Here is a 27162-nt window from a genome sequence, read left to right as displayed (position 1 = left end):
TCATGGGTTAAGTCTCTTTTTTACTAGGATTAATTAAAATCATAGAGAAGGGCTTGTTTTTAAGATCCAGAAAATCTAGTAGAGAAAAACTATGTAGAGAGAAAATAATTAGAGAGAGAAAGTAAAAAGAGAAATTAGAGGGAGAAAGAGAAAAAAAAAAGAAAATAGAAAAAAAATGAGGGGAGTGAAAATGAACTTGCTCTTTTTGTTTGTTTTTTCTTCCTCTTCTTTCTTTTTTTTTTTTTTTTTTTTTTCTTTTTCTTTATTTTTTTTCTTTTCCTTTTTTCTTCCCTTTTCTTGGTGGAATAGGGGATTCATGCATCCGCTTTTTCTAAAGCAGAGGAGGCTTATGATTAGTGGAGCTAGCCATGGCTACAAAGCTAGAGATCCATAGTTGCTGGTATGCGGCTATGGTCAGCGATGAAAAATCAAAGAAAAAGGTTAAAAAACAAGAGCAAATTAAAGGTTTGAATTTTTCAAAAAATATCAACGATAGCTGGCTGGAATCTGAACTCCATGGGCTAAGAAGGATGGAGAGGAAGATTATCTAAAGGGTCGAGAGATTGTTGGTTATTTCCGATGATGTTTGGCTGCGATTCCAATGGCCATGGTGAAAGATGTCTGGAAGAAGGAAAGGACTTCTCCGGCGATGGTTTGACGACCGACGGTGGTGAAACTCAAAGACAGATGCAGGGCTATAAAATAGACTAATAGGAGGTCCAAAGAATCTATCTCAGTGTCGGACTCCTCCAGCGAGATTGGGAATATGGGAGTCTTATTCCATCGTTATTTTTTCCTTCTGGGCCGTTTTCAAATGTTTGGGTTGGCAAAGTGGACCGGCCCAGTTTTTTTCTGGGTTGGGTTATCACACATGGAGAACCTATATATAGAACATAAACTTCATGTGCAGACTAATCATAATATTGAACTAACATGCGTAAAGTATTCCTTTACTAAACAAATCTATAATTAGGATTAAATAAGATTAAAGAGAAGAAATTACAAAAAGGCAACGCGATAAGCATGCATCTGCTAATATCATGTTCATCACTGGAGGACACTATTCTAATTGCCAGTTATACCAATAAAGGGAATGACATTCTTCTCCAATAGACTAGACTATGTATAACAAGGTTTGCTATGCCAATACCATGTGCCATATGGGTTCCTTACTGATGCGGTATGGTGCAATTCCCATGCTAACACAGGGTCGAGAGACTTTTGCCCACACCAAACCATGGTACTATCCTAAACTACGAGTCAGTACTCGGTACAACACAAACCAACTAATTCTGCTCGGTATAGGTTGTTTCGGCCCCTATGTCACACCAAACCTCGGTATTGTACACATATCTTACTGATGTAGTACACCATGTTTGGTATCGGTCTGTAGCCGAATTTTGATTGTGTAATATGTTGTATAATTTGAATGATGCTTGATGCTATTACTCTATGTATTGCTTTCTGCATTTTCTAATTTTATTGTACATGTCATATGTGAGATTGGATGACTATTTTCTACTTTTCTAGTTGTGGATTCTGTTCTCTAAATTATGTCGTTTTTCCTCTACATGTGGTGTTTTTATTATGATTTAATGAATATTGAAACTAAATGCGATCACTAATTTGTGGTCGTATGTGTTGTCTTTTGATACATCATAAATTCATTTTCACAGGAAAATGATCCAACTTTAAAGGGAAGAGTCAAACAAAGTGATGCTCAAGAAATGCAGGGCTTCTATCAGCATTACTACAAAAGGTATATCCAAGCACTTCAAAATGGGGCCGACAACGCTGAGTAACTTTTTCTCGAAGATGTTTATTGGGCTAATCTGAGGAGTTGGATTATTACTCGAAGATGCCACTGCTTTGACATATGGCCTCTTTTATTCAGTGCTCAACTTATCAAAGAGTACCAAACTGCCGCTGTCTTATTTGAGGTTTTAAAAGCTGGCAATCCGACACAATCTCTTGATGTTGATCAGGAAGTAAATGCAACTTATTCTAATTGTTTGTTCTTGGCTATTCCTCTTAGTTAATCTTCCTTACTAGAACTGGTTTCATGTTATTATTTTTTAAAAATCAGTTTTTCTATACATGTTCTGTAATTATTGGTTTTCTACACAGATCCTGGAGACTTGCAATAAAGTTGAGGGAAGGACTGAGATTTATGTCCCTTACAATATTCTCCCTCTTGATCCTGATGGTGCAAACCAGTCAATGATGCGTGCAGGCCAGGCCATCATGCAGTATCCTGAGGTTTCCATCCTTAACCCTTTTTGCTTGTGAGATATGTGTCTCCTGGCTAAACCATTCTAAAGAGGCTGATTGCATTCTGCAGATTTAAGCTGCCTTTCATGCTCTACGCAATACCCAGGGCCTCACATGGCCTAAGGACCACAAGAAAAAGCCTGATGAAGACCTACTTGATTGGCTTCAGGCTATGTTTGGTTTTCAGGTGAAAATTTTAGCAAAGAGAATTTTTCCAGATATGATGCTGTTCTTTCTGAAGTAGCTTTATGGAATTTGTTTGTAAATTAAACTTGTTGAATTTCTCGCTTCTCCCTTTACATAATGTTATCAAATTTGTGTTGCATTCACTAATTTGTGCAGAAGGATAATGTTTCAAATCAAAGGGAACACTTGATTTTGTTACTTGCACATGTCCACGTCCATCAATTTCCAAGGCCTGGCCAACAACCAAAGGTAGGTCTGCTTCTGCTATGCCTATTACTGTGAATTGAATGCTGGAGCTCTACCATTTTGCTTTTGCTGGTTCATATAAATAATTGCGATGTTTCTTTTTCAGTTGGATGAACGTGCACTAGATGAAGTGATGAAGAAACTATTTAAAAACTATAAGAAATGGTGCAAATACTTGAATCGCAAGAGCAGTCTGTGGTAAGTGTTGCTGTACTTGTGTTTACCTGACATATTTACGTGGCTCTTTATCTAATATTAAGGATACATCATCATCATTTCATTCTTATTTTTCTGCCAAAATTTTAGCTCTAATCTCTTTCATGTTGAAATTTCAGTTGCTATGATTTGAATTTCTCCTTTTGACTGACATTTGTAAATCTATTTAAATTTTAGTCTGCCAACCATCCAACAGGAAGTGCAACAGTGCAAGCTACTTTATATGGGTCTCTACCTTCTTATATGGGGTGAAGCAGCCAACTTGATATTCATGCCAGAATGCCTTTGCTACATCTATCATCATGTATGTTGTCCAGCTATGACTCCATGCTCTTTCTGCATTTCCGAAGGAAAACACTTTCCATATATGGGTGAAGAGTATATGTTTTGTGGTAACAAAAGAATTTTTGAAATACAGTTCATAACCATGTTTGCAATTCTATGCTTTCAAACTTGGATAGTTTTCTGTTGCTTTCTACAGTTTAACTCCTCGCATTTCATTTGCTACCTGTACATCTTTCTTGTTTTCTTTAAGCACAATTACATTGTCTCAGTTTTGGAATCCCGCATAACCTGTAACACAAGTTGGATAATTGAAGTACTTCTTAGAAACCTAACATATTGCCATAAATTATTGTGAAGAGTCTCCAATCTGTAGATCACATGAGAAGCTGAAATGGCGACAGAAGTGGAATGATTAGATTTGATTTGCCTTATCAATGTAGATCCTTGCTCTGTGATGCCATAGAACTGAGATTTGTAAATGCTCTGTTTTGATTACATATCATGTTTGGAGATGGTGTTGCTTGTTTGGTGACTGGCAGCCTTGCTCAAAAAATCAAGACATAAGGGCTTATGTTTTCTTAATGCAACATATCTTAAGGGTCTTTGTTTTTTTTCATGCCCTGAACTTTCTGGCAAGCTTTGATCTTCCTATTCTCATTATGGATAGGTTAACGTTGATAAAACCAAACTAAGCGACACTTGAAAAGAATGCTAGGCTTGTGCTTGCTGTTGAGAAATTAGAATATAACCTAGAGGACATGCCCACTTTGCCTTTCATGGCACTGGCACTTGGGGGTGGGAAGACTAATAAATGAGAGGCAGATTAGCTTACAAGAGTACACCTTTACTAGTACATAAGCTGTGTGGATGACTCTGCAGGATAAAGATGAAGACATTGACTGATATTTCGTGGTAGGTGGACCTTGCCAAAGTCTTGCTAAGGACTTTCAAGATTTTCTCTGTAAAGAGTGCTAATAGGAAGCTCAGTCATCAAGCATGTGCTAGGCTTCATGAAATATTGCAAAATGCTCACATCTAGATCAATTTCTATCCTCTATATTCCAATAAAATAGTATGATTATTTTATTTTAAATTTCCTGAAAGGCAAATAAATGTTGGATCGTTGCTGAGTTGTCTTGGCAGCTGGTGTGCAAAGAACATACAAGGAAGGTTCCAGCTATCGCAGTTCATTTGGAGCATGCAGGCCTCAAGAGACAGTCCAGTGGTATAGGTGGTGAGGAGGGGTTAGAGGCTCAGATGGGCACAAAAACCTATAGCCAGAAAGAACTTGAACTACATTTATGGTGATCTTAGCAGTTAACATCAAATTAAGATGTTTGGACTCCCTTTTTGGGCTGCGGCTAGTGTGGCAATCAAAGTCATGAGAAATGCTTGTATTATATTTGAAATAGTCTACAAGCACCACCAGGGATCGATGTTATCAGGTTATTCCTGATGATTTTGGATAGTTGCAGGTTTTTTTTTTCTTTCTCAGTACTCGGCAAAAGATAGATGTGCAAATGTGTCATAGCTTTGTTGATGGGAATGTGAACCCAAGGTACCTAATCCGATATTCAAAAATAGCCCCAGTTCATGTGAGTGCAGTTTAGCACGGCTTTAGCAAGTAGTCAACCAAAGTTGTGCTTACCACTGAGGTTCTTTTGAGTAACTTCACCATGATTACATTCTGCTTTTGCTGTTATGTGGTGGTATTATTTCCCCTTAATGTTTATTTCTCCATTTTTAGATGGCATTTGAACTATATGGTATGCTAGCTGGAAATGTGAGCCCAATGACCGGTGAGAACATAAAGCCAGCATATGGAGCTGATGAAGGAGCCTTTCTAAGAGGAGTTGTCACTCCAATTTGCCTGGCTATAGAAAAGGTATTATTGCGGCCGTTTCCTGTCAATTTGGTTAATCTTTGATACTGAAGCAAGATGTTACCGTTGCATGCAGGAAGCTGAAACGAGCAAAGAAGAAAAATCAAAGCATTCACACCGGAGAAAATACGATTATTTGAATAAATGTTTTTGGTGGCATCAGAACAAAACTTTGTTAATTGCTAAATGTTCTTAGTTCTGTCTATTAATATCTTTTCTAAGTTCCCTTTCACAAATTTGTAGGTCAGTCGACTGTTTCCGCCTAGGCTGGCCTATGAGAACTGAATTCTTTAGCCAACCACAAAAGCTGCGAAATAACGAGAAAAATGGAGTAGGCTCCTAACTTATTTTCTGCAGCTTCTGTATAAGCCATACGTATATACATCTTATCTTTTTTGTATTTTATTTGCTTTCTTTTCTGCTGCTATACGGTTTTTTATCTTTGCCATATGTAAATAATGTCATACCCTCGTAGGTCATTGTCTTCTTTTTCTTGGGCTTGTGGTGGAGGATGGAGTTCGAGTGGGAGTCGGCGGCCCGTCGCGTGGTGGCCTGCTTGGGGGGATCGTCAGGGGTCAGGCGGGAGGAGTGGTGGCTCGCGGAGCGGGACGGGTTGATGGAGGAGTGGCGCCGCCGTTTAGATACCGACCAGTCCACGGGCTCGTCATAGTGGTGGAAATACTTGCCAAATATCTCCGGCATGTGTTGCCCACGAAACGACCGTGAAGTCCCTTAACACATCGATGGAGGACCGAAAAAGATAGGGGAGGTTGGATTTGGGGAATAAATCCTGGAAGGAGTTCTGATAAATTACAGAAATGAAAAAAGTTTGTTTTTTAACGTACTTTTTCTTTCTTTTTGCTTTTTCGTGAAGATTGTTTTCTGGATTTGGACATGTAATGACGCCAAACTTGGCTTTTTTTAAGTTTGTGAATGGGACTAGAAATGATGAGTACTCTGGTGTTTGCAAGAAAATTGATTAAATTATAAAATCGATCTGAATCGTTAATTCCGATTCAATTTAAATTGTTTTGAAGATTTTGATTCGATTTCGATTTAAAAGTTTGAGGAACTAAAAAATTTGATTCGGTACAAAGCACCAACTTTTGTTTTATGGATCTCATCATTGGAAGTAAGAAACAAATATTCTTTCCTATCAAAAAAAAGGTATAGTACATTTCTCTCTCTTTATACATGCATAAGTGTGCATGTACATATATATGTATACGCGTGTGTGTGTTTGTAAACTAACAATTATTATTAAATGGTGCTATAGTTTAACACATGAATGGATCTGCGATGCATTTTATTCCTGTTTGGATCGAGGCACACTTTCGAACCATTTTTTCCAAAATTGGGCCACTACGAGAACTCACTTAAAGCCAACTCAATGCTTGAAATAAGCCCCCTAGAAACAAACCGAGTTTTGGATGCATGGTATTGGCAATCAAACAAGCATTCAGCTAGGATGAGCTATCCAAAATGACACAAGTTACACTATCTCATATAACTTATTGCGTTATTTATATCAGCAGGTTGCCAAATAAGCCACATCAGGTCACTTATCGCATGGGTCCCTCTTTTTCTAGCTCAAGTTCCATGAAACAGCAATCTTTGATGTGATGGGTCAATTTGATGCCTCTGTGTTAGTCTTTTGGATCGACGACCACATAAGCAACAGCTCAAGGAGCAATGAGAGAGCTCCATGGAAGATAATTGATTTTCTTGAGAGAAGTTTCAGTTACTAATCTATTTATATTTCTAAAGAACAGAAGATGCCAGTTATAATATAATCATATTTGACAAGTATGCAACCCTCTATATCACAGTCATCAGTTTGGGGACAACATTATGATTTCATCCCAATAAAAGATGATATTAACCATTAGATCAAGCCTTGGTTGACATGAAATTAATCCTCAGGTGGTGCGGACTACTTTTTGATGTGGGCCAACAAAAGCATTTGGAAAGATGTGACTGCCTAATAACAAATAAGTGGACTTCATCAGCAAGGACCTTGTTTAATGAGAATCTCAAAAACAGAGGACTTATTTGTCAAGAATATGGTTGAGTGCCAGAATTTGTTTTGTGGCACCATTCCAACATACCAACCCCCTCCCACAGGAAACTATTTTTCAAACGAGTGATATCTTATAGTAGTTGGTTTCGGATTGTACCAAGTGGACAGCAAAGACAGGTGAACTAGCTGAATTTTATATCACATAGGATTTCTTGAAACTATGGAGTAGCAAACTAAAAATAAGCAACATGGAGAAAACATCAACACTCAGCCCAATACAATTGATCCCATGGCAAATGAACCTCAGAATTAATCAATAATTAACTCCATTAAGATTTTAGATGCATATGTAAAGATGTATTGCCCAGGCTTCAGTGCAGTAAACTATCCAGATAAAAGGAAGGAACCCTTAGATGCTGCACAACACAGATTCAATGGCTAGGCAAATCCTGTTGCTCTGGACTGCTTTCATCATTGGTTCCAGCAAAACTGCGCCTTTCATCGGCATTTGCAGTTATAACTGGCATCCAGACATCTGCCGTGCTGCTCAAGAGAGACCTTACCTGTGGGTCAGCAGCCATGGCTGAGGATATCATTTTGTCAACATCATCCAGCTTAGTGGAGAGCTTGTCTAACTCTGCAGCTATTTCCATCTAGAAGAATTGAACAAGAAGCAGAAACCACATGAGGGAATATAAAAGCTAGAAAGCTAAATGTCAATACAACTACTACCATAAAATCTCTGGCACCTCATCAAGATGCTTGGATGGTTTTTGTGGCACCTTGGTGACTTCTAGACCCAGTGCTTCTATCTTGGCACGCAGTTCTGCTTCTTCTTGGTTGCTCAATGATTCCACCTGCAAAAGTTATGATCTAGCTTTACAAGTGTGAATAGGAACTGAATTTTATTGACCATCAATCAGTGGTTCCAACTATCATGGATAATGTTATTGCAATCCTAAAAATCTGACATAAATTAATTCCTTGAAGAATAGGTGTCTGGCTTAAGAAGACACATGTAACGGTGGGATTTAGCAGGACACTGGAGAGGATACCCACAAGAGAACAGACAAGTCTAAAGGTCACAAACCATAACGTGCCAAAAAAAAGAAAGAAAGAAAGAAAGAAAAATCCATTTTTGAAATATGAGAATTCATGAAAAATCATCTACCTTCTACTACATAGCTTCATATAAAGACAGATTATTTCAGCAATATCTTGATTGTACATTTGACAATCACTGTACAGGTTCAAAGGAAAAATAGGCATTCTGTCCTCAGACAGGAGCACTAGAATCTCTTTAAGATACAGTTTCAACTTAAACTGGTTTGTCAGTGGGACAACAAGCCAACAAACTGATTGCTGAATCCATGCCATGTAGCCTCGCAAAGGAAGAAAAAGCAATAATGGCAACACACCTCACACAAGAGGGCAAATGTCAGCCTTGCATTTGATTTTCCTCATAAATACCAACTACTTTGACTTGGAGTTGATCTACGAATTGTCCAAGATTCAAAATCCTAATTAAGCATCCAATGGATCACTAACATTTGTCTCGTTTTTAGTAGCCAGAGGCTCTCATCAAGGGTCGCAGACCTGCTTCCTGCTTCAGAATTCCCTCTTTATCTGCTTTTCATGTGGTTCCTATTCTAAACCTTTTTGAAAGATTTGCTTCCCTCCACTGCACTCAAATCCACTCCTCCTTCAGGTAACTAAAGTCTTTTGAACATGATGAAGTGCACCATTCACCATTGGGCTAAAAATATTATCAAGCTAAACATCTGGCTTACAGGGTAAAGATTAAAATGGACACAGTAAAAAAAAGAAAAGAAAAGAAAAGAATGAAGGAATGCAAAGAACCATTAGATATTAAATCTCCAGGTATAACACCATAGAAACAGGGGAAAAAAATCAAATTCAGAATAAGAACCATATAGAAAAGAAATGGAAATTTGGGGTTCCCTCTATTTTTCCCAAAGAAGAGATTAAAAAAAAAAATTGTAGGCTATCATCATTAACATACAGCACTCAAGTTTTGAAGTTCATATTACAGTCTTGACATCCAGACCATATCATACTAGTGCTCAGCATGTGCCATGCATGACAACTACAAGAGGACTAAGTATATGATGTATGGTAAACAAACATCTAGCCACGTTAGGAAATTTGTGTCAGACAACTCAATATGCAAGATAAATCTTGGACTGAACTATTAGGCATTAGCTCTAACATGTTGTGTTGTTTATGTATCTACAAACATCCAAGCAACTATTATGATGCCAGTAACCTGAGATGGTCTAATAATCTCTACTGGCAACATTTATAGGATGACCTTAGAAGCATTTAGATATAGTTCACCACCTTCAGTATGCGTCATTTAATGATATGTAAGGCTTCCCCCCCTTCATCAATATATTCTTCTTGAGCTCTAGAAGTTGTGCAAATTAAGGACAGGAGAGTCAATTAGGATGATATGGGAATATACAATGAAGATTTAAGGTAGCTTCAATAAGGAGTACTGTAATCTTTGTTGAAGGATGTGTCAAGAGGAGCAGAAGACAAATGGTAACACGTATGGAAATTGCAAAAAAGGATGTAGAGTTGCTTGCAATAACATCAGGGGTAGCCTTGAGTAGGAATGCTTTGCAAATGAGAATTCATAGGGCCAAACCCAAATAGTTGGGACATGGCTCAATATGGTTATGTCTACTAATATACTCCTGTTAATTACAGACTACCAGTATGTTCCTAGCAGTCCTCATAATGATCAAATGATAGAGGGTGGCATCCTTCATACAGATTAGAGGCCAAAAGGAATTGATGGTGTTGATGGTGAGTTGGTAATGAAAATTTTCCTCACAATTTTACTCTAATGCGATAGCAACTGGATAATGCGGAACAGATTGTGACCTACCTATATTATTTTACCCAATGACTGTATTCATGGAGTAGCTTAATATGTGGAATAGTCACCTTTCATCTTCTATGAAATGAGGCATTGGCAATGCTCCACCCATTCTTTATTGATTTATTGGAAAATGTAGAAATAAGGAAAAGCTTGTCAAAGAGAAAATATAAATATTTGGTGCCTCCATGAACATCTTATCATGGACAAGTATTTTATGTTACTAGTTACTGCTGCCTCAATCATAGGGATCATTGATTGGTAGCTTCTTCTGATAAACTATTCTCTGATGCTTTATTTCTTTTTAATACCTATGCTCCATAGCATCATTTTGTACTACACCTATATCTGACATTAGGTATTACTTTTTTCCTATTTCTTGCACTTCTGGTATATTTTACCATTTCTGGAGAACCAAAAAAGAGGGTAATAAGTGTATATCAGGTGCATCCTATCTACATTGAGTGCCTCCTTGCTTTAATATTTTAAGTGCGGTATATCATCTTAGTGTTTGGCGCATTATGCTTGTCTGGATGTTGTTACTTGTACTATAAACCTTCATTTGCACTTCTTAAAAATGAATTGGATGATAGAATATCCCATATCTTGATGTATAGTATTCGCAGTTGGTGTATTATTTGAGGCAAGGGGATGGTAATTAATGCATTGTAAAATGGCCCAATTCAGAGTGTGCAACCAGAATCAGAACTAAGCATATAGAACACGAGGTCACTGGAGTGTCATACAAGCATGAGGCTTTAGATAATATCATGACTATAGATTAATAAGGATATAATTGAGGATATCATATAGGATTTAGGGGTGAAAGCAGATGGGATTTTATTCGTCTGGATCCATTTTCGTATCCAAATCTATCTAGATATATATAGAAATTTGAGCATGCGACTAATATCCATATCTGTATCCATATCCATAAAAAAAAAATGGATATCAATATGGGTATGGATAGACAACTATTCGATCCATATCCGAATATCTGATTCTACTTGTAACCCTATTTAATTTTATATAATATTCATTAATTTTTAAAAAAATATATAACCATATTAACATGTTATTAACTTAGTTTTTCATCCACTTTGTAATATCTTTGATTCAGTGGTCATAAAGTTTAATTATCCGACTTATATCCATATTTGTATCCATACTTCCAGTATCCAATTTGTATTCGTATCCATTTAAAACAAACATAGAACATCCGATTAATATCTATATCCGTATTTGAATTTGTCAAACAAAACAAATATGGATATGGATATACTAATATCCGATTCATATCTGATCCGATTTCAGCCCTTAATAAGATTCATGAATGCATGGAACAAGATTGTTGTGCAACAAAAAAGTTTTTTGCAACTTAAATATATTTTGAAGGAGCTCAAAAGGTCATGAGGCATTTGCAGATGTGTTTGTGCATGTTAAATTCAGGAATGACAAAGTTAAAAATGATCCACTACAAGTAATTCAAAAATGGCCTGATCATGTGAAATACAAGAGAAGATTTTTTAAAAGATGGTTCTTATTCAATGTCTAGACCATTGTACAAAATGTCTTCTTTTTTTCTTTTCGTCGATCATCAGCCACAGGAGGTGTCTGCAGACCTTCTAGTAATTCATTCAGTTCAAACTACATATCTACAAATCAAATGAAAGTACTCCCTTTCAACCTTGTAGGGAAAAAGAAAATGAGAAACTGCATCAGCAAGCGCAACTTTGAGTAATGTCCAACACCAAATTTCCTAGACCATAAGCAAACCAGACCTCCAAATCATACATTTACCGAGTCATAGACAACATTACTCTTGCAAAACCTCTTTAAACTGAAGATTCTCTTGGCCTAACTCTGATTATACATTCAAAAAGATGATATATCCAAGCAACAGAATGAATGGCAATGAGATACTCCAGAATGGGTGGAGGTATGTTCCGCCCATTTGGAGTGAAGGGAATCATAGGTGCTTCAATAATCTATAATCTAATGGTTATCACATTCCAATCCTCATGATCTCCTATAACAAGCAACTGAGAAGGCCGCTCTACCATGCTGTGCATAACTTCCAATTATTTATTTCATAATTTATGTCACCCTTCATCTAGATGATAAGTACATAAAATAGTAATTACCTGGGGCCATGGAATATTATACCATCCTATACCATACCAACCTCGTACCGATATGCCGTCTTGCAGCATACCAACATTACTGTACCATACTGAACCGCGTACCGACGTTAAGCAGAATTTTATCAGTACGGGATCCGGTACCGAGACGGCGAACCTTGCCCGGAGCTCTCTGCTAGCCCCTTTATAGGTCCTACTTTCTTCCTCCATGCGTTAAGCATCCAAAAGTACAGATAATCTCTGGATTTAACTTGCATACAATAAGAACATTACTAACATCATTTTTTTTTTCAATGATGGGACTCTTTATATCATCTGCAGTGCAAAAAACCGGAGAGGTAATTCGACTGGTTGATCCTCCAAGTTTACAATCCTGGTAGATTATACATATCCAATATTTTATTTTCCAGAAGAAACCATTGTCTGGTGAGGAGCACAACCTACCGATCCTAAAGAACATAAACTTGCCTCCAGAAAGAACAAGAAGACTTCATCAAGCAATTAAGTGATCATTCACCATCAACAATTGCAAAGGACATAATCTCCAAATTGTGTAACAAATCATTTTTGAATCGTATAAGAAATAACCAGACCTTTTAATCCCCCTCAACACAAATTCTGGACCAAACTTTATTCCACGCCCAATAATGGGATACCTAGTACATGACTAAGACCATCGGACACATAATAAAGCTTTGCAGAATTCAATAAAATTATATAAATCATCAAAATTATAAAAAAAAAGCCCTATATTTCCATTAGATGAAAAAAATCAAAGAGAAAAAGCAGCTAATTCAAAGACGAATATATAGAAGAAACCTGTTGAAGGAGCGTGGATAGGAGCTGGAATAGCTGGGCATCTGGCTTTCCTTCTTCCGCCATTCTTGCTTCCCTTTCTTCTCCCGTGAATGCTCCTGGAGAGATTTCTCCGGAGAGGAGACAGTAAATATCTGGGACGCCGTCGGATCTGGTTTTCTTTCCCGCTGGCTCCCTTTTGGTGTCGAGCGGCCGGGGCTCCCGTCGACGAGACAACGATTTCACGTTAATCCTAATCTAGACCGTCCGATTCACTGCGGCCCCTACAAGATTCGATTGACCGCGTCGGATTGAAATGCCGTCTTGTGGTATAACGCACTATTATTTTTTTATTTCATCTATTATTTTTTAAAAAAGTGATTTCCAATACGGACACTTATTCAATCCATAGATACGTTTGGTCCGCCGGAAAAATTTTTTCCGTAGAAAAACTCCTCCTCAGAAAGTTACTTTGAGAAGTTATTTTCTAAGGGTAGAATTTTGATACGATTGATTAATCATGAAAAAAAAATGACTGATGCAGAATAATTTATATTTAATTGATTATTTATTTTTTAAAAAAATTATATAAAATATTTATTATATTTTTATTAGATATAATTTTTTTCTCTTAAATTTTATACAAATATTTATATTATATTTATATAAATATAATATTAATATATTATAATATAATATTAAAACATAATAATTATTGTACTAATATAACACTAATATATATTAATATTATATTAACATAATATTAATATTTTAATATAATAATTTATTAATATAAATATAATATTAATATTAATATTATATTTATATAAATATTAATATAATATTATACCATTATTTGGTATCTCACTGTAATCATCTATTAATATTTTATAAAATTTTAATTATAAATTTTAAAAAATATTTTTTAAAAAAAACCATAACTTCCGATCTCACAATCGTATCAAAATTCATTTTTTTTATGAATTTTTATTTTTCATATTTTATAAAAAAAAAAATTTATAAAAAAAAATTTCACTCCCTCCTTTTAAAACTTCAATTACGCAAAAGGTGTACTCTCTACCTTTCGTAAACTACCTCTTCCCTCTCTACTTAGCCGTCAACCAAACGAGTCCTAAGGTATTATTGCGCTCCCCATCCATGTCAAGTCGGTAACGGTAATTTTGTAATATACTAAAAACCGCGTGCGTTTAACTCAATTGACCTCGGTCATCGAAAGCCCACATAATTTACTGATAAGTCAAGTGTGCTGTCCTGTTCTTCCTTCCCCACCCGATCGCCAGTTGTTCTGCCGTAGCTCTCTTGCTGTTGCATCGAGTGGTAGCTCTCTCGCTCCCCCACCTGCGCCAAACCTAGGGTTTCCTCTCCTTCGCTCTTCACTTCTCTTCTCCGAGGTCCGCCTTCAGATTCTTTCTAACCCCTTCTATACCCGGCTTTGCTTCGTAGGCCACTCAAGAACCAGGTAACCTCCCTCTTCTCCTGATTCGGAGCTCGTTCTCCTCCTAGATGCCTCCGATCTGGGTCTCGTTCGTTGTTTTCTTGTCGATTCCTTGGTTTCTTGATGCTTTTTGTTTGGAACCAGGTGTTCTCGAGGAGGTCGGCGAGAAATGTCTTCTTCCACAAGGGGCCTGGAGCAGAATTCGGGGAACCTCGGGGAGTCGATCTTTGATAGTGAGGTAGTGCCGTCGTCCCTCATCGAGATCGCGCCCATCCTCCGTGTGGCCAACGAGGTCGAACCGATCAACCCTCGAGTCGCTTACCTTTGTAAGTTCCTCGTCAGCGGTTCCTTATGCAATTTGCTTTTGGTTCGTTGTCCATTTGTACATGCCACGTTTGATTTTTGCTGGTTTGATCAGTTCGGTTTGCATGTTAGAAAATATTGTAATTTTACTTGCATAGCCTATGATTTTTACAGGCAATGAGGCTAAATGGGTAACTGGGAATAATTGTAACAACCTAAACCTTGAGTTGAGGATCTCGGAACAATTGAGTGGGCAATCTTTGTCTGTCTTGAGTTTTCAAGTTATGCATGATGGATTTGATGCAAAGATTATAGTGTATGAGGATTGAGTTCTTTTTCATCAGTGGTAGCACTGACTATGGTTGGTTATTCAATACATTTTAGGGTCGATGTATCTTCAATACATTTGATGGATGCTTCCATTTATCTGCTATTCTATAATTGGTATACCCAGATAACTCGCAGTTCGATTTGTAACACAATTGACTTTGTTAAAGTGAGCTTCCATACTCTTCTTAGACTCTTAAAATCCTAAATCTGCACTGTCTGGATAAATAATTGCGAACTTATCAAAACATACACACATAATGGGAAAAAAAGAATAAAAATCTCATCAACTTGGGATATTATGTTCTTGTTCACTTTACCCCCAGCTGAATGTTGGTTGTTGTAATTGCTCTGTGTATGTTGTGTTCTATGATTTGTGCTATCTTGGAAGTTTATTGTCTCAACATTTTCCTTCAGCATTCTTGTTGGTGTCCTTGCTATATTCATGCTGAATATGAGCTGTGTTATTTTTGATGATGGGATAGGCCGTTTCTATGCATTTGAAAAAGCTCACCGGTTGGATCCGACTTCGAGTGGGCATGGTGCTCATCAATTTAAAACTGCACTTTTGCAGAGGCTGGAAAGGGTATGTCCTACATCCGTTTGTTGTTATGTTATGTTTTGTTAGTATATGCTCTATGTGGTCAGCATTCTTTTCTTAGTTATGGATAAAAATATTGTGTGCAAATTAATGTTTTTCTTTTTCCTTATCATGACAATAAGTTATATTTCATTAACATGTTCTTTAAAAAAAATCAATTTTTAAGTCTGGTAATCATCATAATCATTTTGGTATGAGACAATTCATCGTTGTTAACAATATTGATTTGTGTCTATTTTTATGAACATTGAAGGTTTTTTTAAGAGATTTATTCTTGTTTAAAGAGTTTTATGTTCATTTGCTTCAGCAATCTTTGTAGGATTCTTCACAAAACAATACAGGCTGAGGCATGATCAATCAAGTTCCCACTAATGTTGTATTTTACTTTACCTTAATTAAAGATGTATGGAATTGCTATATTGTGAGGACCTTTACTAGAATGTCAAATATAGTGTCATGAGCAGGTTGCAATTTGATGAGGAGAAAAACATATTCATTTGATTTAATGATAATGATATTATTGCTTCTTGTTAATCAGAAGTTCTATAGTTTTGTCTTTACTCCATGCAGCAGATACTAGAGCATCTCCACTATGTTGAAGTCTCATCATATATGTTTTCAAGTATCATATTGGCAATTCAACATTTTGGTTCTGTCAATATGGATGATCTTTACCTATCCAGTGCCACGCCTAGCAGCTTAACTGCATAAGCTGAAGCTCAGGTGCTGATTCCAAATAATTGTTCAGCACTATTGAGATGGCTTAGTTAAGTGCTGGAGATCTCCCATAGGGATCAAACAGAAGATTTGAAGTGTATATATATATATTCATACCTGTGATAACTAGTGGTTGGCATTCCCACGAAGAGGTTTTTGTATTTTTTGATGCATCGGATGTAAAGACATGAGTCACTGTAGAAGGATACGTAACTAGCATTCCAAGATACATGGCTAAAATTTCTCCATTTTTCAAGAACTTCTACTTCTGATTTGTTTTTCCAATGATTTTTTTTTTCCAATAAGAAAGTTGGATTTTGACTAGATAAGTAATAGTGTGATATTTAGATCCAAATGTTGATTGGATGTCAGATGGCATGCTAAAACATGCAGATGTATTTTCTTTTTAATACTTTACAAATGTTATCATTATCTTTATAAGTTTTATATAAAGGTTTTGTATAGTCCTTAATTGACAAAAGTACAAATTTTAGACAACAATTGAGACCATATTCATCATCATTATCCACTTAGTCCCCCATCTTGCATAGATCTCACATCGTTGATAGGCTAGTGGTCCTAGCTGTGTGATGGTGCCAAAAAACTCATGTTTAATTTTTTGTGGGTTCTATTAGCAATCACATATCTTCTCCAATTTGGAGGCTAGATAGCTAGAGCTTTTTCTGTCCTATCATTGGGGCCTCATATTTCTGCTTCTCTGCTTTCTTGTCCATGAGACATGGCAATAACAATATCGGCTTTCTTGTTTTTCCTATCATTGCTTTCTCACTCCTCTCAAGTGCTTTGCTTTACTCTGCAATCATTTGCATGGTCCAATTGATGGCTTGTCATTTGAAGCTGTTTGTAAATCTGATGACTGTTAAGAATCTTATGATACTCCATTACTGTCAAAAAGATCTTAACTCGCTCTCGATTGATGTATAATGGCATCTCAAATTTTAGAGGTAGACTATGACATCTTGTGATGCCTTTCTTGCCCTGCAAGTTGCAAGTGAACTAATGCATTCATAAACAACCAAAGCTTAGATTGATAAAATGAGTTCAATTTGTTTGATTGTTTAGGCTAGGCTTTCACATGAATAGCCCCTGATTTGCAAATGTAGAAGCTTGGGCTCATGATTTGCTTGTTTGTGGCCAGGGGCAAGCTTGTGCATCCATTTTTGAGCCTTGCTAAAGCTATTTAGTTTTAAATCTGTGTAAATAGACAGAATGTGATATGCTTAGCTAGGTTGCAACATAAGCGGACTAGTGAAGTTTATGTATTAAACCACACTAAAGCATATTGCACTAAAGCATATTGCATTGATACTTTGCAATCAAATCACCGAATCAGCTTGAATTGGGCAGTTCAACAATGCGAGTTGGTTTGGCCTATAACCTCCCTTGACAGGGTCTATTGGTCGTGTTCTAGCTTGTATAAAGTGCTCTCTCATTCTGCCTGAGCAAGCCATTCAGGGATTTCGGCTATCGTTGGCAACATGGTAAGCCATCTTCTCTCTCTTTCTCCCCCATTCTACTTCTCTCCCCTCTTTGGCAATGATCATCGCCTTCAATCCCTTTCGACTCCTCTCCCTCCCTCTCACTTCCTCCCTTTCCATTTATATGTGGGCCCCTCTCTCTCCCCTCTTCTCCCTCCTCCTCTCTCCTGCACTTTCCCGCTCTTTGGTTCAATACGCATCGGTGGCGATGGTACGTGCTTACATTATACTAAATCGGTTGCCAACCGATACAACCATCGATACCTTATCGGTACAACCATTGGTATCTGTTTGGTGTACCTTGCTCTATAATAGAGGTAGAAGAGGCCTGTGCTTTTATAACCCAAGGAAGACAAAGGGCAAAATCAAGTAGGCATAAATTATGATTGTGGCCCATAGAAAAATTGATAGTAAAATGCCATAAGGCAAGATAACAAGCTATCATTTAAGAAATAAGCCTAACTTCTAAATGGTCAATAAATGCATCACTTGTTAAAACATGGACTTGAAGATGAGATCACAAGGCCACTAAAAACTTAATAGGCAGATCTATACAAAAGCTTATTGATACTAAGGAGGCCAAGAACCAACGGTATGGTGGCAAACAATGAGAAATGATATCTCAGATTGTCAATTGGTTTGTACAATAGTTAGAAATGTAATCTTAATACAATTAACCTTAAGAAGATTCAATTTGCTTTTAGAAGGACGGAGGGGGTGCGGATTCATACTAGAAGGAAGATACACTTTTGTCCAAAAAATTCTACAATTGAAGCAATTAAAAGGATTAATATTACCCAAAAAAGCAAGAAGATTCACCCAAGTGGTTAATTTATGTGTGCTTGAGGAGAATGCGAGCTAAGGGTCATTTCCCTAAGTGGTTAATGCATGGTGTCATGTCTTTGAGCTGAGATCGCAAGTTAGAGATCATCGTACTTGCTGCATTTTTATAGAGGACTCTCCTTACAAGTATGTAAGACATCTCATGATTGTTATTGCAATATTATAAAGCAAACAATAGAATAAATAATCAATAAACTAAGTCCAAAATTTAACTAACTAAAATTAAAAGTTTAATATCTTACGAAATCCAATGGTATTCAAAAGATCTTACATCAAATTTCAATAAAATTTTCCATCTAAAATAAACAATATTAAAGTTCTACATCTAATCGCTCTCTTGAACATATTCTCGCGCTATCTTAGTGTCTTAATTTGTAAAAATATTAAATTATGAAATAATGAGCCAGACAGTCCGATAAGAAATGAACATTTTACCTAGATTAATCAAGCAATAATAAAATAATAAAAACAAGCATACATGCTTCATTAATTATGTCATGCCTCTGATTCAAAATCATGAGTCAAGGATTACAGTAACCACTACATGCTCATGGAGAACTCTCCTCATATACATGCAAGGCATTTCATCACGATATTATAAAGCAACAGCTAAACAAAATTTGAATAATTAACATTCAACTTTATCTGAAACAACTAAATCAAATGTTTTATAGAATAATATTCCATGTTCTTGCATCAACTTCAGGAAATCCTAATCTAAAATAAAGATATCAATTTCTGCTTCTAATTCGCACTTCTAAATCGAATCTCCAAGTCAAGTTAGTCCTTTAAATCATAAAAATAATAAAATATAAAATAACGAGCTAGACAGTCTAGTAAGCAATATACACTTTAGTTAGATAAATTCAGCATAATAATGTACCAAAAATTAATATCTAAGATACATCAATTCAAAATATACACGCTAATCAAATAAGATCCATGCAAATTTATTTTCATTGATAAATCGATTTCTTTCAAAATATCATACTAATCTCGACAGCCATGAACTAAATCAAAGTACCAATGTATAACTCCTGACAAGGTATCAAATTATCGGTGCATAACCTCCACTAATAAGGTATCGAAGTATCAGTTTTTAATCGTCCCACTAGTAGGATATCAAAATACCAGCATTTAATCATCCCACTAGTAGGATATCAAAATACCAGCATTTAACCTCTGCTCGTGGGGTTTGATGCATAATCAAGCTGTGAGTCAAAATTCATCTCAAATCAATATATTTTTTTAAAAACTATATTTCATATTTCAACTGAATAATTCAAAAAGTCATGCAACATCGAAATCAATCAGTATGACTCATATTAAATTCAATATATTCAATCATAAATTACTTAATATTTAAAAAAAGATATATTCAATAATTCAAATACATGCATCATATTCATAAATTATGAATAATTCAATATAAAAAATATTTTATAATTTATCGATAAATCTAAAAAAATGCAGCATTACTTTTCGTACACATTCTCCAATAAATCCACATAATTTCATAAATTTTTTCTCGAAATCTTCAATTCATAGATCATATCATAATATCCCATTATTGGATATTTTTTTGTCGAGACTACTATACTCCTATATAGAATTAAGTCTATTAATTAGAAAGAATATGGATAATTAAGAAAGATAAAAATGATGGATTGTCGTACTCAATGATTTCGATCGATCCAATCGTCTAATTTCATCTGATCAAGATCCAATTAGTGTTTTAGTAGAGATCAAAAATTTTCAAATCAGTAGTGTTCAACAAAAGTTAAGACGAAGGCCAATATAGTGCTCGACAATTAGAGGTTAATTTAATCAAATAACTTTATTTAATCAAGATCAGTTTAGGATATATTTGGTTCCATAAAAATCAAATAGATCAAATCTGATGGTATCCAAAATTGGCTAAGGTGCGTGTTGACACGTTGTCCGATGACCATGGATTAGGATCTTTCACTAAACTCGATCAAAATCATCGAAAAAAATCCTTTACTCGATCAGTCTTAGAGAGAAATTTCATAGATAGAAACAATTTTGGAGAGAGAAAGTAGAATGTTCTAAAGAGAGAAATTAGAGATAAAAAGTGGGGAGAGAAACCATTCTAAGGAGAGAAAGAGAGAAGGAAGAGGTAAGAGAGAAAAACTCTCTCTTCTTTTTTTTTTTTTCCTTTTTTCGTCTCTTCTTCTTCCTTGTGGAATAGGGGACCTTCTTGTTCCCCTTGTTTTGGGAAGAAGGGAGCTTCTCCCTGATGAAGAAGGCGGTGGCTGGGGATGCAGGTTGCGGAGGTGCTGGAGGGCAATCATCGATCTACGGTCGACGACGATGACTATCATCAAAAAATCAACAAAAATGGGCAATAATCAAAGAAAAAAAGAGGAATCAATCCAAGCCACCTTTTTTTGACAAAATCAGGTGATTCATTGGCCAGAATTCATACCTAGGGGTTACGGAACTTGTGGAGAAGGATAACTCAATAGATTTGGGGATTTTTATCTCTTTTTTCGACGATATTTAGGCCTCGATTTTCTACAAATTTAAGAGGGGAAGATGGGTTTCTTTCGGTGAAAAAGGTTGCCCCGATGGGGGGTTTAGAAGGGACTTGATCCCTTTAAATAGAGGTGGAGGGGGAGGAGTCAAACTCCCTTCCGATCTTAAATTCTAACTCCGATCCGGAGTCCAATGGAAAAGAGTCCAATGGAAGAGAAGATGGGAGTTTTCTCTCTGTTTTCCTTTATTTCTTTTTCTTGTGGCTAATCAGGCCTACTTAGGCCAGGTATTACAAATTCAAAATCAAATCTAAATATCTTACACTATCAAAACAATATGCATGTGCATCCAATCTTTTCAAAATTCAAATTCCATACATAAATCATTTTTTATCAAAACATTGAATTCATCTCAGTAGCGACAAACTATGACTACATTAATATCTTGTGACTGGGCCACAATATTAGCCTTATAATAGCCAAAGTGCTATTGCATAATCCGCAATGGTAGGGTATCAAAGTGCTAGTATATAACCTCCACTAGCAGGTATCAACATGCTCACATACAACCTCTACTAGCAGAGTATAGAAGTGCTAGTGTATAACCCCTACTTGTAAGATATCAAAATATTAACTTCCAACTCTCACTAATAAGGTATCGAAGTGCTAATGTATAACCTCCACTGACAAGATGTTGATATTCTAGTGCATAACTCCCACTAGTATGGTATCAATGTATTAATGCACAATTCCTATTGGCAGGATATCAATATATGATCAAGTTGTGAGTTCAAATTTGTCTCGAATTAAAGCTTTTTTTTGTTCAAAAATATATTTCATGTTTCAAATACGCAAAACCATCGGTCATCAAAATCAATCAATCATAATCTATAATAAAATGAATATCATCAATCATGCATCAAATAATATTTTATAATAAGATATATTTAATAGATTAGTATCATGCTTCATGTTTATAAATCACAAATCATAAGACTCAAGATTCAATGACATAAATATTATATAAATTTGCTGATAAATATAGAAAAAGGGTTGCATTACTTTGCGAGTGAAACCAAACTACAGATCCAATTAATACTGAAAATCTCTTTCAAAACATGATATTCAAAAATGATATCTTTATTAGATTTTCGTCACGGTTGATTTAAGAATAAAAAACTTAAATCTCAATACCATCATGGGATTGGCTAAGCGGTAGCACCTCTTGAGCGGTACAATTTAGGGCATTCAATTGATCAACTACAAATCAAGAGTCATGCTATCATGCAATTGATAGTGAAATCTAAATGTACTTGGCTTGGTTGAGGTGGGAACCAGCATGTTATCCGATGATCATGGGTTAGGATTTCTTTTGACCAGGATTAATCAAAATCATTGAGAAGGGCCCTTCTTTGAGATCTAGAAAACTCTAGTAGAGAGAAACTATGTTGAGAGAGGAAAACTCAGTAGAGAAAGTGAAGAGAAAAACTAGAGAGAGAATGTGGTGGAAGAGAAAGAAAAGAGAAAAGATGAGGAGAGAGAAAAATCGACTTGCTCTTTTTCTTTTTTTTTCCTTTTCTTTCTTTTTTTTTTTTCTTTTGTCCCTTGGTTTCTGGTAGAGCAGGGGATTCATGCTTCCCCTTTTTCCCAGGCAGAGGATGCTCATGGTCAATGGTGGCTAAGGCCAATAATGCTAGTTGTGGCAACAAAAGTGGAGATCCCTAGCCATCAGTCGATGGCAGCGGTCAACGGTGAAAAATCGAAGAAAAAAGTTGAAAAACTGAGGAAAATCAGAGGTTTGGATTTTTCTAAAAAAAAAAAATCCGACGATAGCTGGTTGGAATTTGAACCCCATGGGCTAAGAAGGATGGAAAGGAAGATGATCTAAAGCATTGAGGGATCATACCTTATTTCCAAGGACGTTTGGTCGGGATTCCGATAGGCACGGTGAAAGACATTTGGAAGAAGGAAAGGAATTCGCCGTAGATGGCTTGATGACCGATGATAATGAGACTCAAAGGGAGATGCAGGGCTATAAAATGGATTGATGGGAGGTACTTCAAATCTATCTCGGTGTTGGATTCCTCTGGCGACTTCTGGAGGAAAGAGGCTTCCATTGGGAGGCTTCTTCCATCGGCTTTTTTCCTTCATTTTCAGATGTTTGGGCTCGCCAAGTGGACTAGGCCCAGTTTCTTTTTGGCTGGTTTATCACGCATGGAAAACCTATTTATAGAATATAAACTCCATGTGCAGACTAATCATAATATTGTTCTAATATATGCAAGTATCTCTTTACTAAAGAAGTCTATAATTCTAATGAAATATGATTAAAGAGAAGCTAATGCGATAAGCATGCATATGCTAATATAATGTTTGTCACTGGAAGATGCTATTCTAACTGCCAGTTATTCCAATAAAAGAAATAACATTCTTCTCCAAGAAGCTAGTCCATGTGTAATAAGTTTTGCTATGCTGGTACCATGTGCCATAGTGGTTCCTTATTGATATGGTATGGTGCAACTCCCATACTAATACAGGGTTAAGAGCAAGATTCGCCGTCTCAATACCGGACCCTGTATCAGTAAAATTCTGCTTAATGTCGATACGCGGTTCGGTACAGTACGGTAATGTCGGTATGCTTCGAGACGGCTTATGGGTATGAGACCGGTATGGTGCGGTATGGGGTGGTACAGTATTCATTGAGAGATTTTTTCCTACACCAAACCATGTGGTACTACTTTAAAACAGACTGTATGAGTCAGTGCAACACAAACCGAGTGATTCTACTCGGTATAGGTTGGGTTGGCCCTTATGTCACACCAAACGTTGGTATTGTACGCATACCTTACTGGTAGAGTGTGCTATGTTCAGTGCTGGTCTGTAGGCGAATCTTGATTGTGTAATATGTTATATAATTTGAATGGTGCTTGATGCTATCACTCCATGTGATTTATGCCTTTTTCTTTCATGCAGCTTTCTGTATTTTCTAATATTACTGTATTGTATGTGTGACTCATATGTTACATTGGATGACTGTTTTCTACTTTTCTTGTTGTGGATCCTGTTCTATAAATTATGTCGTTTTTCCTTTACATGTGGTGTTTTTATTATGATTCACTGAAAATATTGAAACTAAATGTGATCACTAATTTGTAGTTGTATGTGTTGTCTTTTGATACATCATAAGTTTATTTCACAGGAAAATGATCCAACTTTGAAGGGAAGAGTCAAACAAAGTGATGCTCGAGAAATGCAGAGCTTCTATCAGCATTACTACAAAAAGTATATCCAAGCACTTGAAAATGCTGCTGACAAGGCTGATCGGTGAGTAACTTTTTCTCGACACTTTTTCTGGAAGTTGTTTATTGGGCTAATCTGAGGAGTTGGATTATTACACGGAGATGCCACTGCTCTGACATATGGGCTTCTTTTGTTCAGTGCTCAACTTACCAAAGCGTGTCAAACCGCCGCTGTGTTGTTTGAGGTTTTAAAAGCTGTCAATCTGACACAATCTCTTGATGTTGATCAGGAGGTAAATGCAACTTATTTTAATTGTTTGTTCTTGGCTGTTTCCCTTAGTTGAGCTTCCTTACTGGAACTTGTTTCATTGTTATTATTGTTTAAAAATCAGTTTTTCTGTACATGTTATGTAATTATTGGTTTTCTACACAGATCCTGGAGGCGCACAATAAAGTCGTGGAAAAGATGCTCTAGCATGGGGAACTGGTTGCCGCACACTCTACATTAATTTTGTTTCAAAATACACTGTTGTTCTTCTTCATAGTATTGTTTTGGTTTAGCTATGTATTATCTATTGTATCTTTCAAATATTTATACATTTTGGCTTTTAATATTTAAGCGATAACTCTTTTTTTTTCAAAAAAAAAAAATGAGGAAAAGACACAGATTTTTGTTCCTTCCAATATTCTCCCATGCAAATCAGGCCATCATGCGGTATCCGGAGGTCTCTATCCTTACCCCTTTCACCCGCCAGATATGTGTTTCTTGGCGGAACCATTCAAAAGAAGCTGATTGCATCCTACAGACAGAATATCTAGAAGCAACCGCTTGAAGGAGCGTGCATAGGAGCTGGAATAGCTAGGCATCTGGCTTTCCTTCTTCCGCCATTCTTGCTTCCTGTCTTCCGGCATTCTTGCTTCCTGTTGGATCATATTTGGTCCATCTGGTGACGAGAAAAAGAGACACAACCGCCCTCAAAAACCGCATATTTGGATCATATTCGCTTCCTATTGGATCATATTTGGCAAGAAAAAGAGAGTCCATGAAAAAGATTGCAGATCTCAGAAAAAGATTGCAGATCTCAGAAAAAGGGTGGAAACAACGGCCTTTAAAAACATCAGAGGATGAAGAGTCTCCAGCGACACTTCCACCATTACGCTTTTCTTTCTGTCTCTCATATTCAGATCCTGATGGAGATAGAAGATCAATAATTCATACATCCATCTAGAAAAATGAAGGAGAAATCGGGCTAAAAAAATCAGAAGTATTGCGGTTTTCATCTAAATCATGGTCACGACATTGAAGGGTGTCGCCAGCTGAAGAATGAGATCGAGGATCTTATCCATCGGGGGTTATCTTGAAAAATATGTCCAAAACAAGGAAAAAGCCCCAGCGAAGGGATCATGTCGGTCGAATACCAATATGGATGACAACCTCGACAACAATCTGACTGCTGGTGTTATCAACATGATTTCGAAGATCGCTCGTGGCAGAGGGGCAGAAGAATAAGTAGACGTTGGAAGATCCATCCAAAAGAGATGGTGCATCGGGGAGGCAAATTTATCCTTCAATGATATTATTTCTTTTTCTGATAATGATGTAATCGGAGTTCAAACTCCTCGTAATAATGCTGTTGTCGTTTCAATAACAATATTGTATTATGATGTAAAAAAAATTTTGATTGATAATAAAAATTTTATCAATATTTTGTTTTATGATGCCCTCTAAAGAATGAAATTGTCCAAAGAACATCTCAAGCAGATCCATATGCCGCTAGTCGGATTCTATGGAGATTCGGTTATGGTTGAACACGAAGTGGAATTATTTGTTACTGCAGGAAAATCGTATCATCAAGTAATCGTGCTGCTTAACTTCCTTATAGTCTGAATACCTTTTGCGTATAACGCCATCCTCAGGTGACCTCGATTAAATGCTCTAAGATTTATTGTTTCCATGTAAAACATGCTCATTTGCTTTTCCACCAAGAACAGAATATGGGAAATGAGAGGTGATCGGGTACTTGCAAGGCAATGTTTCATAGCAACAATCCAGAGAAATAAGCCCAAGGAAACTCTATCAATTAAAGGGTTGGACCTAAGGACGGATGAAAATGAAGGCCGAGGTAAACCGGTAGAGCAACTTGTTGATGCAATACTCAGAAGCGATCATGGATGAACTATTAAGATCGAAAGTCAACTGCCTAGATATCTCAATGAGCAGTTGATTGATTTTCTTCCGACAAATGCCGATGTGTTTGCCTGATCGACATCCGACATGCCAAGTATTTCCTCCAATATCATTGCACATAAATTGAATATTGACTCTCATTATCGATCTTTCTGACAAAAGAAGAGAAGCTTCATCCCTGAAAAGCAAAAGGCAATTGATGAAGAAGTCGACAAACTCCTTAAGGCAAAATTCATTCAAGAGACACATTATTCGGAATAGAGCGCCAATGTGGTCATGGTGAAAAAGGCTATGGTAAGTGTAGGATCTGCATTGATTATACTTAGGGGTGAGCATGGTCCGATTTGGATCAATTTCATGCTCAAACCTAAGCCGAACCAGCCCTAAACGGTTTGACATTTTTAGAAATCGAATCGAATCAATAGAAGATTGAAATCAAACCAAACCAACATGATTTAAACGGTCTGATTTGGTTTGATTTATCGATTTATATTATTATTATTATTGTAATTCATAAAGACTTATTTCTTTTTCACATAAAAGT

The 27162-nt window shown here is 36.4% G+C and overlaps 2 protein-coding genes and 1 pseudogene across 2 annotated transcripts; 2 read left to right on the top strand and 1 right to left on the bottom strand.

The window, feature by feature from the left end:
• Window positions 1-601: 601 nt before the first annotated feature.
• Window positions 602-6076, top strand: LOC105059201 (callose synthase 3-like; annotated as a pseudogene).
• A 1202-nt stretch (window positions 6077-7278) lies between these two features.
• Window positions 7279-13183, bottom strand: LOC105058877 (uncharacterized). The gene is made up of 3 exons (XM_010941936.4): window positions 12972-13183; window positions 7856-7963; window positions 7279-7759 (listed from the first exon to the last, which is right to left on the bottom strand). Exons 1-3 carry the CDS (start codon window positions 13032-13034, stop codon window positions 7538-7540), a joined length of 393 nt encoding a protein of 130 aa, XP_010940238.1. The 5' UTR covers window positions 13035-13183; the 3' UTR covers window positions 7279-7537.
• Window positions 13184-14241: 1058 nt separating this feature from the next.
• On the top strand, window positions 14242-25096 carry LOC105058876 (callose synthase 3). Its single transcript, XM_010941935.4, has 6 exons — window positions 14242-14427; window positions 14548-14729; window positions 15519-15619; window positions 24391-24515; window positions 24630-24723; window positions 24864-25096. Exons 2-6 carry the CDS (start codon window positions 14573-14575, stop codon window positions 24903-24905), a joined length of 519 nt encoding a protein of 172 aa, XP_010940237.1. The 5' UTR covers window positions 14242-14427; window positions 14548-14572; the 3' UTR covers window positions 24906-25096.
• Window positions 25097-27162: the final 2066 nt, after the last annotated feature.

The sequence above is a fragment of the Elaeis guineensis genome, chromosome 16, assembly GCF_000442705.2.
Source record: "Elaeis guineensis isolate ETL-2024a chromosome 16, EG11, whole genome shotgun sequence".
Lineage (NCBI taxonomy): Eukaryota > Viridiplantae > Streptophyta > Magnoliopsida > Arecales > Arecaceae > Elaeis > Elaeis guineensis.
Note: the sequence above shows the minus strand (reverse complement) of the source record. Positions and strands in the feature narration are given on the sequence as shown.

Bases quoted from the DNA above. Each gene is read 5' to 3' on its own strand.
- LOC105058877 (XM_010941936.4), bottom strand. From the start codon at position 13,034: ATGGCGGAAGAAGGAAAGCCAGATGCCCAGCTATTCCAGCTCCTATCC. The intron at 7,964-12,971 runs GTTTCTTCTATA...TAACTTTTGCAG, and splicing joins TATCCACGCTCCTTCAACAG to GTGGAATCATTGAGCAACCA. The intron at 7,760-7,855 runs GTGCCAGAGATT...CAATTCTTCTAG, and splicing joins CATCCAAGCATCTTGATGAG to ATGGAAATAGCTGCAGAGTT.
- LOC105058876 (XM_010941935.4), top strand. From the start codon at position 14,573: ATGTCTTCTTCCACAAGGGGCCTGGAGCAGAATTCGGGGAACCTCGGG. The intron at 15,620-24,390 runs GTATGTCCTACA...TTTATTTCACAG, and splicing joins TTTTGCAGAGGCTGGAAAGG to GAAAATGATCCAACTTTGAA. The intron at 24,516-24,629 runs GTGAGTAACTTT...TCTTTTGTTCAG, and splicing joins GCTGCTGACAAGGCTGATCG to TGCTCAACTTACCAAAGCGT.